The following is a 14,894-nucleotide window of genomic DNA, read 5'->3' as shown; positions in this document are numbered from 1 at the left end:
AAAAATATACCAAATCTTCAGCTCACTCAGGTCACTCACTCACTTCTTTCTGCTGTTGTCTCATAAAAAATTTTTTAAAAAAACTCCATAGGCCGATTAATCGACTAAACAACTTAAGTAATTAGCAAGCATTTTAAAGGTGCATTATGTGGCTTACTTGTTGTCCATGGTGATTTCATTGCTTTGCCAGGAGTATTCCACAGACTGGTAAAAAATGTATCTTGCTAAATGTGTTTTTATTGGTTAAAGACATTCGTGGTCAGGTCATCTTTGGGTAAGTGTTTCATATTTTCAAACAAATGAGAGTATTTTTGAATGCTCAGAGAAGATTACGTTGGATTCATGGATTATACAACTCCAGGTATTTTTCTGATATAGTATAGCGTGGTTAAACGCTCAAAAAATGTTGATTTTGTATAATGTCCTTTAAAATTACCTTGGAAATATTGTAATCTTACTGCAACCAGTATCGCCTCTCCACAGATCTGACCTGTTCGTTTCTGGGTGGCACTGGGCCTTTCTGTGTGGAGTTTGCATGTTCTCCCTGTGCCTGCGTGGTACTGTAAATAGATTTTATAGAAAGTGGCAACCATTTATTGACTTTTTTGAAACGGTCAAAACCAACCATCACCACCCCCCCCCTCCGTCCCCCATATTTATTTTTGATTTACGTATAATATTATTACTATTATTTATTTTGTTATTATTATTTATTATTATGTATTTATTATTATTATTATTATTAGTATTATTATTGTTGTTGTTGTTGTTGTTATTGTTATTGTTATTGTTATTATTATTATTATTATTATTATTATTATTATTATTGTTATTATTATTATATTTTTTGTTATAGTTCTTGTTATTAAAAAAATGAAAAAGATGTGTATGCATTTGTTGTATTAATTGACAGTGTACTGTAATATTTGTTCACACATTAATAAAAATATGAAACAAAAATAAATAAATAAAATAAAAAAACATTAAAGGTCAAACATTAAATACCTCTTTTCCTGGTTGTCTAAATATTCACATTATACAAGTTGCTAATCAGTTATACTCCATGGTGATATGCTAATTAAGTGTAGCCATAGCTGCCCTGGGACAGACTCATGAAGGAGTGACTGCCATTCCACACCAAATAAACAAAAATAGTCACATTTTTATACAGCACTTTTCCATCTTCAATATACCCAAAGTGTTTTAAATCAAGGAATTCACACACACACACACACACACACACACACACACACACACACCCACACACACATTCATACACCAGTGTACACAGGCACTAAAGGCGAGGTGGGTTTAGTGTCTTGCCCCAGGACACAACAACAGCATTCAACTGTGGGAGCTGGACGATGATGTTTATGTCGATAGTAGGAATCAAACTGCCAACCTTTGGATCTGTGGACAAACACTCTCCCAACTGAGCTACTGTCACCCACAACTAGGTGATAAAGTGTCTTGCCCAAGGTCACAACGCCAACACGCCGCAACACAATCCAGTCAAAATGGCGTAATTATTATTTGTGAATTCGTAAGCAGAAACTCAATATTTTCTAATTACAATTAAACAATAAAGCTAATTAGTCTCATTCATTTTACGACACACAAAGTTATTAGAGCCAGACCATTGTTCTAAATGAAATAACAATCTAAACGTGGCGTTGTTTGGTGTCATTTGTCACCATTACTCTTCCTCCTCCTCCTCCTCCTTTTCCTCCTCCTCTTCTGTCAGAGTGAGTGAAACAGACAGGACTTTGCTACAGTGCGTTCTTGCATTACCATTCATGATTAATATGATTTCAGATGATTAATATGGCTGCTGTGATGGATGGTCCATAGTCTGGGTCCTACCTTGCATTGTAAGTTTATATAAAAAATGTAGCAGACAAGTATCCGTACGTAGTCATCTTTCTGCTCGTCCCTTTTTCATTTAAGGTCATAGCAAACAGTCACATGTGAGTTAGCAGGTATACTTTCACCAGGATTAATCCCAATCAGTACACTGGAGTACACAATCTGAGTGAAGTGTCTTGCTCAGGGACATTAGGCATTGAGCAAAGAATCATCTGGTGGGGAAAGGCTACTTCTACTACTACAACTACTAGGACTAACGCCGTCCTCCTCTCAGCCTTGGTTTTAATTTTGCCTGGATAGTTACGTCAGAGTATAGCCACTGCTCCTCCACATCGAGAGGAGCCAGTTGAGGTGACTCGGGCTTTCTTTTCCAAATTTTTCCTGGGCACCGCCCTAGGGGGGTGTTCCCTGGCATGTCCCACTATGAGGAGGCCCCGGATAAGACCCAGAACACACTGAAGGGACTATATCTCCCAGCTGGCCTGAGAACGCCTTGAGGTCCCAGGAAGTGTCTGGGGTGAGGGAAGTTTGGGAGTCCCTGCTTAGAATGCTGCCCTCATAACCCAGCCCCGGATAAGTGGATGAAAATTGTTGGATGGATAGTTACGTCACAGGTAAAAACCCATAAATCATTGTCAGACTTACTCTGAGCATTTCTCTCATAAAATTGTGTTCATTACAACAGTGTGCTTATATTAGCATGCTTATCACATTCTTTAGCAGTTTGTTTTCCAAGTTGGGTAATGCAACATATGCAAAATAATTCATTTAAAACATTAAATGCCAAAACAAAGGTGCTCAAAGCATTTTTAAGGGCCAAGAATAAATGAATCTTTATGATTAGGAAACAACATTATAACTAAAAAGTCCATTTTGCTGAACACATTTTGCAGAACTTTGCTAAGTAAAATCACTTCAGTGTTCAATTGTTGGAGATCTCACAGTTTGGTTTTATTTCAGTTTAAATTATAATAGTGTTCTTTGTGGATTATTTCTGACTGCAGTGTGAACTATTGAGGACATAGGCAAAGGTCACTCGTGTTTTCCTCTGCTGTTTCAGACAATGGTGAGTCTCAAATGTTATGTACAGAACTTTTTAAAGGCCAAACATCAGAGCCAAAGCAATTATCCAGATTACACATTCAAAATCATTAACACTTTACAACACTACAACCAAATCTGCATTGTAAAATTGAATTGAAAATTGTAATGATATATTTCAATAATAATATTTATATAGTTCTTTTCATGACACCCAAAGCATTTTACAGAGCACCCTCACTGTGGCACAAGGTATTCTCATGGAGATACGTTTTAAGCAACGCTGTGTCATGTTTTATCATTATTTTATTTTATTTGAGCTACAAAGTGTAACAAATTGCTCAAATAAAATGAAAGTTTTATGCCATACTGTGGAATATTATCTCCATGGAAACAAGCAGAAGGTGGCCCTCCTTCAATCCGAGTGCAAGTCAGGTTTGTGAAGATGCAAGCCTGCTCAGAATAAGGATGTATGTTTTTGGAATAAACATGCATGCTTTTATTTTAGTCTGAAATGTATATACTGTATTTTCTTATATTTATATGGCAGAACACTGTCAACAACACAGTACATTCATTAATTTAATTTTTATGTATTTATTATTAGGGTTTTTGTGTGTGTGTGTGTGTGTGTGTGTGTGTGTGTGTGTGTCAGTATGAACATTACGTAACAGTTTGGTGACAGTCGATATGTGGTGATCTGTTGCAGGCGGCTGAGTGGATGAAAAGTTCTTGCGTTCTCGAGGCCGCCGTATTGTATTGAGCTAGAATGGATTGGTTTAGTCTAAATCCATACTGCTTTTGACATTTTCTGACATTGTGACACAGGCTCTAAACTCATATTGATCTGAGTGAACTGTAGTATTATGCTTTACCTTGAGGGCCCCTGCGTCTGCTGCGGAGCCAGGGTCCACGCCTGTGATGTAGATGCCGAGGCCGTACTCTGCTCCTCCCCTGATCATGAGACCCAGCGAGCGGCCGTCCTCCATGTTCAGATTCACCTGACAAAGAAATAAACAGAAATTATTACTTAAATTTGATTGAATTTATTGGTTATTTCTATCATAACCAATACAAAAAATGTCCATATAGTTATTTCCGTAGCAGAGGGGGTGAAGAAGCCAAAAATGTTGATAAGCGTTCATAATAACTACACCTTAATTACCCTTAATAAATCTTGAAAAAAGACTTATCTGTGTTTGAGCAAAATGTGCCTTTCCCCAGTACAGATATATTCTATAAGCAGGTCAGGTGTGTACTGTCTGCAACTAATTCGAAAGCATTACATTTACTGTCCGATCATCAGGAAGTGTACATTAGCATGCTAGTTGTTCTTAGCTTTACCGTCACAGCAAAACTCCAGTCTCGTCTCTGAGAGTTGTGAAAAGCATGAGTACTGTTACTTCAAAATAGTACTACTCAGGTTAAAAGTAGTGCTCCAAGACACTCATATAGTAGATGGTGAATATACTACTTGAGTAACTGTAAGAGTAACAGCTGTGTATGTATCGTCTGATTTATAATGTCACTAATATCTTTATGTCTAATGCCGTACTGCAGAACATCACAGGCAAAGCAAGTAACTCCATAGCGACAAGAACAAAACCTGAATATAATGCAATGTACACAGTCAATTATAACCAATGGAGCAGGGCATGATACACAAATGTTCATATTTTAATACTGTCAACATACAGTACTACACTTAAATGTACATGACTAATACAGAGACACTATAAAAGTACAAAAATCAAGTCACCTTCCACTTTCTGCTGCCTTGTGACAGAATGGCAGACACATGGCCACTATTTTGCGCTCACAGCTTTCATTCAAACTTGTCAGGATGGTGAAGAGTCTTGCTCAAGGACACAAAACAGTACGACCTATACCAAAAATGTGATTCGAACCTTAAAGAGGAAGCATCACACTTAGATCCCCATGTCACTCCCTCTTCATTCAGCACAATCAACGTGCATCCCACTAATGAAACTACTGCACATCGCATCAGGTTTGTGAAGTTGTAGTGTATTGTTTTGTATCATGCTTTTGTGTATTTATTATAAAAATGGCTGTGTGGGATCATGGGTGACATAGGCTTGTGGGCTCATAGGAGGGTTTAAGTAGGGCCCAGGAGAGATTGCAAGATTACTCAAACATAGAAGACATATACAACCTCTTCAAGCATGTTTATGATGAGGAAACAATATTTAACATAGTAGACAGCTCAAAAAAAGTGATTTTATATACATTTCCCAGTCAATTGTCTCAAATGAAGTAAAACAAAAGTGAATTTAAGTAGTAAGTAAAATGAAAGCAACAAATGCATTTTAGCAGCTGGACTGAATAATTATCTGATTGCTACACACTCCACAGCGTTTCAAGAGCAGGGCTTACAGTATACTTGTATCTGTCGCCATGGGAACCTTTGTCAAGTCACTCAGCATTAAATCAATACAAACATGTCATTTCTATAGAGCCTTGGGAAATGTATTGATTGAGAAGGTTGCTTGGGAGATCATATGTGAGCAATGCGTTGTGGATACTTAAAGGTGCACTATGTAACATTTCTGGTGGAGAATCTGCCACCTGCTTGTCTGCATGGAGATGTTACTGCTTTGCCTGGAATGTTCGAAAGTATGGCAACTTATCTAGATTATTTTTATGTTTATTTGTTAGGGATGAAGTCCCTTCTTCCCATCTGCCCCTCATCACTCATTCATACAACAGCAATTGATAATCTGTCTTGTCCAAGGAAACAACATGTATGGATTTGGAATTGGACCACCAACCTTTAGATTAGTGTTAAAACCTATCACTGATCTTCTGTCTGTCAAATATTACTTAATATACTTACAATAACTATAATTTCCCATATCCAAATGTATGTATTTTTACAGGTGAGAGTCCCACACCTGCAAATTTTCAGAGTATGCCATTAAATTTCTCTATCTCGATGAAGACAAGTGACTAGGGAAAGTTACAGGTCAGATCGGCGGAGAGGCGACTCCACTCACTATATGGTTTTTAAGGTCACATTGTTACTAAGCATCATGGGAAACCACCTGCCTGACACAATCCCAGACACGTTGTAATAATGCAATAGTCAATATTTATCGTGATACTTTTTCTTTGCAGTTGTGGAGAAAGTCAGGCCATTTTTCTGCACTATGATCAGATTTGAGGTGTAGAAGTTTGAATTATGAATTTCTATAACTCATTATCTTATTATTTTTTGGGGGGGATAATTCTGCTTTATGGCTTGGTTTCATTATTATCGTCTATATTTACTTCAGGAATATATCGCACTTCAAAAATGGTTATCATTCCATAATCCACCTAAACTAATAATCAAAAAATATATAAGAGAAACATGAAAATATTGCCAAAACTTTTTTCCAAGCCAGAAATATTTGTAGGACTGCAGCTGCAAACTTAAGCTAAAAAATAACTTAATTAACTTAATAAAATAAATATTGCTAACCACAGCTACAACACTAGCAGTAAAGTTTGCTTGTATACTTTTAATAAGCTACATTTGGTGTTTACTCCTGTGGCCATCCATCACTAAACACTTAATTTGGAGAGAACCACTCAAACTTTTACTGTCTTGGCTCAGCTCGTGAAAAACTTGTCTTTTTTGTCGTGCTTCTTCGCAGTGTCAGGCTGACATCCCCTGTATCTGATGCAACCTCTAACTCTGATTTATAGGTAAGGCCGAGAAGACGCCGGGAAATTGAGTTCTCCCATTGGAATAACTGTGTACAGGCAGCCATGTTGTGAAGTTCCAGAAAAGGTGCGTTTGACAAGACGACCAAAGTGCATGCAGAGTGTAAACTATTTATCTTATACACAGTTCCTCTACAAATTTTGACTGGTTTACTGGTTTGAAGCTGTTCCTTACAAAGTGCATGTGAAAGTGGGTTTTGGAGTGAAGGTTTTCGTGTGGGTACGACGTAAAATGAACAGTAAATACATTTGAAACTATTTGTATGATTTTAGTGCCATCGTGACCTTAAAATACAAGGAAAATGTAATACTGCAAACAAAATGAAGAACATACTGTACCTTGAAATCTTAGTTAGGTTAATACCAAATGATTTTGTCTATTATAAGACAGGCCAATTAGACCTATAACCTCAGGCTCAGACTGCATGCAGTGCAGCTCTGGTCCAGTGGACACGAGCATTCTGTATAATTAAAAGTAGCGACAAGTTAAAACCATACGCCATGCAAACCGGTGGTGCAAGCCAAGGTGCAAGCGGAGGTGTCAGCGGAGGTGTCAGCATAGGTGCCAGCAGAAGTGCCAGCGGTGCTCCTGATTCTTTCTGTTGGGAGTATATTTTAGCTGGACGCCAAATAGTTATAGTGTAATCATGTGGTCTTGCGTGTGGAGCTTCAAAGGCGGTGACCATAACAGGACAATTTTCCTGTTTTTTACTATATTTTCTGGGGGTGGACACCCAGACTCCCTTTTTTAAAGTGTACTTTTGCATACTGAACCAAGCCCCTTGTCAAAAAAATAAAAATGTCCAAAGTCTACTCTACTACTATCAGTTTTACTCCACTACTGCGACTAACTATTACTGCAACTATTACAACTACTACTATACCTCAACTAATACCACTACTACTACTGCTGCTGCTGCTGCTGCTGCTACTGCAGGCACATTCACATATTAGAAGATTCAAGTGCATAAAAAACTAAATACTTTTTTTTATATTTTATTGCTTAATCAATGACAGCAAAGCATAAAAAACAAAGGATTTCCCATAAAGAAGTTTAGCTTAGGCCTCACACTACACTATAAAGGAGATTGGTTCTGTCCGATTTAATATGTGCATTCACTCTTGATAGGCTGGCTTCCAATCTGTGTATGTTTTTCATTCAGAAGCTTTTAGTGGCTTATCACGGCAATATTACACAAGATATAAGTCACTGCTAGTCCTTGTTGTAACTCCGCAAATATAAAGCATTGGTGATGTGATTTGTAATTACAGTAGGGTCTGTTCATTGGGAAGCAGTGGACGTACTTTGAATTTGAATTGTGCGCTTACAAAAGTTCTCTCAGTCTGCCTTTGACTGTCCAAAAGTAACATGAGTGAGATTGAGAGTCTAAATTGCCAATGTCAGTCTTTTCTCAATAACTACTTATGAAACAACTGGGTTTCAAAAGCATTGTACCTTATTATTACAGTCTTAAAAATGTGAAAAACAGAAGTGGTTCATTTTAAAGGGTTTGTCCAAAGTCATTCCTTATGATTCCAGAGCCTTCTAATTATTCACTGATGAGTTTATAAGCGCTTTTCACAACTCTCTGGGACTCTGTGGAGTTTTTGCTGCAGCGGTAAAGCTAACAACAACACCAACTAGCATGCTAACACGCACTTCCTCATGATCGGACAAAGAATTGCTTTATAATCTAAACGCAGACAGTAAAGAGCTGTTTTCTTTTGACCTTAAGAGCTGCTTATTCAACACATTTTGCTCAAATACACGGGAAAAAATTGAATATTCTAGGATTACTATCATTAATGTATGAGTTTTATGAATGACTAAACCAGATAGGTATAAAAGTCAACAGATTCTGGATGTATAACGTTCATGTAGCATCAGTACAGGATCCCACGGAGACATAAACACTCAAAATATTGCATTGTAGCCCTTTCAAGTCGGGCCATATGTCTAATGTAAGGAGTATTATATAACCTGTAGGTAGAAAGAAATGTCAAAAAAGAACTGAAGGTGTCCTTGTTAAAGTAGTACAATGAAAAATATCCATCACAACTCAAAGGCAATGGCGTTTGAGTGAGTTGATGAAGTCATAGTATCAGATGATGGGCAAGGGCCTGTCACGCTACTATCATTATTTATTAGGGATGCGCTCCACAAACTTGAAAATACTAATCTCATGCCTTAAGAACCTTTCAACTGACAACAATCTCACTTTTAGAGTTGAATAATGCACCACTTTCCGGAGGTACTGTGAAAAAGTCATTACTAGTTTATATGTAGTCAAGAAACTGGCAGTAAACGTGTATAATTACTTGTACTTTTGTGTGCAACTGCGATGCTCCCGACAATCACAAGATCTAAAAGTTATTCTGAAGTTGTAAACGGGAGGTAAGTTTATCTTCACTCCTCATCTCTTCTGTCTAAATGCAAATCAGAGTGGTGCCATTGTTGTGTTTTTCCTGACCACCATTGCAGTGGAAACAGGCTCATGTAAAGTACAGTGATTAAAAGGAGACATATTATGCCAAATCACTTTAAATTCATGGATGTTTATTAATGTGTTTGTCTTATATAGGGGTTTTTCAGAGGTCCGAATTCACATCACGATTTTGCGCAGTATTTATTCACTCCAAACTTAGTGAGGTAAACTCGTTTTGTAGCCAGAGCTGCAGCCACCACCAACAATCACATCACGCACACACCACATCCACACTAGACAAGGTGGGTCAAGTGTCATGCCTAAGGACAAAACCGTTTGTTTCCACTGGCGTCCCACTGTGGCACTTGGTATTTCCAGGCCCAAACGTGCTTAGTTTCTGAGATCAGGCATTGACAAGGAGATTTGAGTATGTGTATTGTCTCACTTTCAAGGCTTAAGGGCTCAGAGTATTTTAGGTTTCCCCTAGCACCTATCCCCTATCACGTGAACAAAAAAAGAAAATACTTACCACGCCTTTGAAGATTGTGAGGTTCAGATCAGAAATGGTTTGAGAGGGGAGTTAAAGAAGCAGGAAAGACAATCCTTCACTGAACAGGGATGGGGGCCTCAAACATCACCTGTCCCCCATCTATAACTCCATCCTCAGACCCAAAGCAAACATAGAGAACAATAGGGCTAGAGAGGATGCTTATAGGTAAATAGAAATAGAAACTGTATACAATAGGTGTTTTGAGTTTCACTGTAGTTAGCTCCTCCCTTCAGATAGATTTAAGGCAGTGTCCACCAGTAATCTGACCAGAACTGAAGAAGTGGCTTGGATGAGCAGCGAAATGTCTTCACCCCAACAAAGTTTTGTCAACTTGACGGATTTTTCTTTTTTTATATATAAAAAAGCCACTATGAAGAGAAATAGCCAGTAGCATAGAATAAGTTCAGTAGTCATAGTGAAGTCAACTGACCAAGGGCCTCATTTATAAAACTTGCTTACACACTACTCTTTGTATAGTGGCCTTCTGCGCCACACGTGGGATTTATAAAACTCATTAGGCGCAGAACTTTGCTTCTTTCTGCTCCAGCTGGGGCCCTGGCATGTGCTCTAAACAAAGTCTAGAAACTTTGACAGATGACACTCATGGAGAGGAGCAGAGGTGAAGAGTTTGAGGAGGTGTTTGATCAAATAAGGAAATCATCAGAAAATAATATTTATCATTACAATATTGTATAAAATAATTACATTCAAATTTGTGCATTTACACTTCTGTTGGCCAAAACTTGAGAAGGGCTGTTTATTCCTCCCTTAGTCACTTATTATTCTCAATAGCACCTGCATTTAAAGCTGTGTGTTCTTGTGCACAAGGGCGTGCACTTCCCTGCAGCAGTGCTGGCTCTCCCTCAGTCCACAGCAGACTTCTATGGGCCACAGTCTGTAACCCAACACAGAGGATGAAATAATGACCAGACCTAAGAGAAACCTCTTCCCTCAAATGGAGCACAGGAGTGAGACTCTGGTTTAATGGGACTAAAATCTAACACTTTACATTTGTCTTTATGCACTCTGGGCCAGAGTGGTTGCAGACCGTGCACAGGTCTACTGTCCAAACCTGACGTGAACCCAAAATTTCCCTGCATTTTTTGAAACAGGGAGTTCTTGCTATTGAGAACTTGTTCTCAAGAGCCCTCCATGTCTAAATAAATGTCACAATAAGGTCTGTGCCTGTCCTGACACAGGCCTGTGCCTGTCCTGTATGAGGCCCCAGTCCTGTGTAAGTCATTCTAGATCACATTTGCAATTTATATATGTGGTAGTACATACTTGAATGTCTAAAGTTGTCTGTGTAAAGTTGCTGATGTATTGAGCTGATTCTATGCATCACAATGAGATCTACACCAGGAGAAAGGCCATGGCACAGGCCCTACAGAAAATCTTTCCTGTGTCGATGGAGATCAGGTCCAATATGTTCAAACAGAGTGCTGAGACAGGAACACGCTGATGACCCCACAGGAGGTACGTCTGAGATTGATGCCTTTATAGCCTCTATATGTTTCTGGGTCCTCTCAAAGTGTCTTTGTTGTATTAAAAGTGAACCATAACAGGCTGCTGAGTAGCTCTATTAATACTGCTACTTCATACTACTGCTACTACTCCTGTCTACCACTATTTTCACTCTAACCGCTACCACTACTAATACTACTACTAACACTGTAGTTCTGTACAACAAATAAATAAGCCTCTCCAAGCAGCCCCAGTCACATACTAGCAAGGCAGGTAAGATGTCTTGCCCAGTGACACAACAGTACGCATTGCCAAAGCAGGGAAGAGGTTTCAGTGATATGTTGTTAGCTTTAGCATCACAGCAAAACTCCACACTCATCTCAGAGGTGTGAAAAGTACTTACAATTGTAATGCTAACAATACTACACATATAGAATCATTTTTAAGGTGAAATTCTGCTTCAGGGTTTTGATATCAGTCACATAATGTTTTTTTGTTGTTTTATTTTATTTTTTATTGTTTGCCAAGTATATTTTCTTTTTCTTTGTAGCAAGAGAAATAAAAGTACACACAGTAAATACTGACCCCCAAAAAGTATTGTTCCATCTGCCATATATTGAACAATAAGTCTGTATTTGTGTATATTTATTATGACATGGCAAAGTAGAACCGCACTAACATCTACCACTTTTTCCATAATGCAGTAATATGAATGTTCCATATTCATCCCTATATATAAGTTATTACACATTTCTTCAATCAAAGCCACTACACCACTGTCGTGTTACCTGCACTTACAACATAGAAAGCTCTTATACCCTCTTATCCCATTAGAACTGCTCACCGAGTGGGCCTATATGGTGCAGATTTAAGCACAGCAGAAAGTGGATGTATACGCGTTTTTGTGTGCGTGTGATGTGACTGCAACATTGATTCGCTCTCCCCACAGGCCTGTCCTCTGCTCCGCATCGATCTCAGGAGAAGAAAGTACTCCGCAGTGGGTCTTAGGGACTAAAAGAGAATCAATATCATCTGTAGCGGGCCAGCTCTGATCCCGAGAATGAGAAGACACATTGCGGTCTTTTGAAACCACAGGAAGCGGTAAGTCCATAAAATGTACTTCAAAGTACTTAATTGTGGTATTTGTCACTAAGCTGCTTGTTCTCCCCAAATAAAAAGCTTAATGATGATACAGATTATAAAAGCAACGCCTTGGGACAAAATCAAACTGCTGCATGATGTCTGCATCTAATTCAGTAGTAGTAGTGTTGTCATGATACTAAAATTTCAGACTCAATTTCGATACTAAGGAATAAACTCGATACTCAATACTGATTCTGATACCACGATGATAATAAAAAACACTAGTACTTTCTTTTATATTCTCATTTGGCCTTATATCCTCAGTCGTCAAGGTAGGTCCCATAGTGGTCCATGGGTGTATACTAGTCTATGTGTCTTATACTTGTTCTGATACAGCTCAAGATCATTCTTAAATTATTCAGGAAAGGTTCATTTCTGTTCTGTGAGTGTGACTTTATCAGCACCGATACTTGTTCAAAGTTTCAGCACAAAATTATTAGCCTACTTAAGTCTAATGAGACTTTGAACGAATCTCCAAACAGCCTTTACTGTTTGGTCAATATTTCAATCTCTACTTTTTGCTTGGGTATATTCACTAAGATTGATAATACTGCAGTGTGGACTGAAAACACACACAGTCTAAATGGAGATCCTTATATGGAGATCTGAACACATGTTGTTTTTTTTCTGTGGTTCAAGTTCATTTGATATTTTTTAAGTGCCTTTAACTATAGAGTAGACAGGCAATTTCTGTCAGTTTAATATGTTTTTTATAATTATTGGCACTAGTTTTCTATTGTCCATAGTTAAATATTTGCAGAAATGACACATGAACAAATGCAGTCTCTCTGATGGACATGTTGTTATTGCTGGAGGTGTAATAACAGCTCAGAGTGTCTGAAAGGTCACCACGCCAAAGGTCATGACTCCTTTAAGAACTGTCAAAGCAAATCTATATAAACCTGCCATACAGTGTGGTACAGAAAATGACAAAAACTAAAACAACAAATGTTTTTTTTTTTCACCCTTTGTTCTTGAAGTGAATATATGTATATGTGTGTGTATATATATATATATATATATATATATATATATATATATATATATATATATATATACATACTATTAATACATTACATTCTATTTTATTTTGCAGTTATTGCTCAATAATACCCTGAAAACCTGCATTATTACTGAAAGTGTTGTTGCTTCTCCACAGATCTGACCTCTAACTTGGCGTGGTGGTGTCACCACCTTGTCATAATAGAGATGAATGCCATACTGTGGAACATTCCAGGCAAGCCAGAAAAGTTACATAATGACTTTCAGTTTGATCATTTACGAGGTCATAAATGGATGTTCCACATTAGAGCCAGATGAAGCCAATCTACACTAAAAATATAGATATACAGGCCACAATCTGCCTTGAATCCATACCTCAGCACCAGAAACATCAACCATCTCAATATCTCCATCTTCTTTTAGGTCGCACTCAGACTAGGCCCGGTGACGTCATCACACGATGCTGTTTGTTTACACGTCACGCAGCAGTACTAATGCTTTAGCGAAGAAAATAAGTCCAGCTGGATGAAATATCTCTTAAATAGTGAGGCAGATATGAGTCCTACTGTGATACTTGTTTGTGAGTTTATGGATCAAACAACAGTGTGGAGCAGTGAGGACAACAGGAGACGAGGCATCACAGTCCTTGTTGAAGGTAAGTGAAGGTTCCACATGACTTTAAAGCAGAGTTCATTCACTTTTTCCTCTTATCCTCTATCCTCTGAACATAAATTCTGCGTGTGCATGTACATGAGCATCCGTGCTGTACTTTGGCCCTCCTCCTCCAACCGAGCCAAAAGTCGCCACGTGACGTGCCTGGTTTGCACTCACACTGGACAAACGTACAGCACTTTAGGGGCTGTCCGTGCTTGGGCACAGTTGGTTTGCACTCACATTGGACATGTCCCATGCTTTAGGGGCTATTCTTTATAGGGGCTATTCGACAGTTTGATTGGGCTCATGTGAGCGCACCCTTAGACATCAGAGCTTTCCTTACCCAAGGTTCTGCTCTTACCGTCCTCTCGTTGGCTGCGTTGGCCTGCTTCTGGTGAGCCTCGTCAGGTGGGGGGGACACACTGCACCCCCGTGGGTCCACCCAGCTGTACACGTGGTTAGTGATGTAACCTCCAGGGATCCGGCCCATAGAGCAGACAGAGAGGGACAGCTTCTTACAGCCCTTCAGCACCTGCAACCACACAGGACCAGGTCAATGAGTAAACAGCATCAACACTTCATTGTGTTTTATTTTATTTGCTGGTAAAGTGTATATGGCATGTTTACAGCTTTCTGGTCAAAAACTGTCAAAAACCAAGTGTGTGCTGTTTCCAGTGACCACTGCAATTTCAAGTACTACTGTACTACTACTACTTTCAAGTATGACCGTTTTGATTAGAGCCAGGTGTTTGTGATTACCACCTCAAACACAACAAGCACAGGCAGGGACACAAAAAACACAGAGGGGGGAGTTTGAAGTGTGGATACCTGTTAGATCAATCACACTATTTCTTATACCCCCGGACCATGCCCTATTTTTCCCTTTACTCTCCCCTTTGTCCTCCAGGTACAGCCAAGTTTAACGGTGCAATTTGAAATGTGGTTGCGAGTTTAAGTGTTTAGTCACACTTTAAAACATGCTTTTGGTCAACTTGGGATTAGTGTTTCACTTTTTTTGCTTG

The 14,894-nt window shown here is 38.7% G+C and overlaps 1 protein-coding gene across 1 annotated transcript in view; it reads right to left on the bottom strand.

Moving 5' to 3' along the window:
- Positions 1 to 14,894, bottom strand: part of LOC117376193 (whirlin-like) — a 172,285-nt gene that overhangs the window by 93,359 nt on the left and 64,032 nt on the right. The window contains exons 2-3 of the mRNA XM_055224247.1: positions 14,234 to 14,404; positions 3,783 to 3,908 (exon numbers count right to left, since the gene is read on the bottom strand). Of these exons, the coding sequence (XP_055080222.1) occupies positions 3,783 to 3,908; positions 14,234 to 14,404 (297 nt within the window). The remainder of the gene's footprint in view (positions 1 to 3,782; positions 3,909 to 14,233; positions 14,405 to 14,894) is intronic.

Source organism: Periophthalmus magnuspinnatus, chromosome 9, assembly GCF_009829125.3.
Source record: "Periophthalmus magnuspinnatus isolate fPerMag1 chromosome 9, fPerMag1.2.pri, whole genome shotgun sequence".
In the NCBI taxonomy this organism is placed as follows: domain Eukaryota; kingdom Metazoa; phylum Chordata; class Actinopteri; order Gobiiformes; family Gobiidae; genus Periophthalmus; species Periophthalmus magnuspinnatus.
Note: the sequence above shows the minus strand (reverse complement) of the source record. Positions and strands in the feature narration are given on the sequence as shown.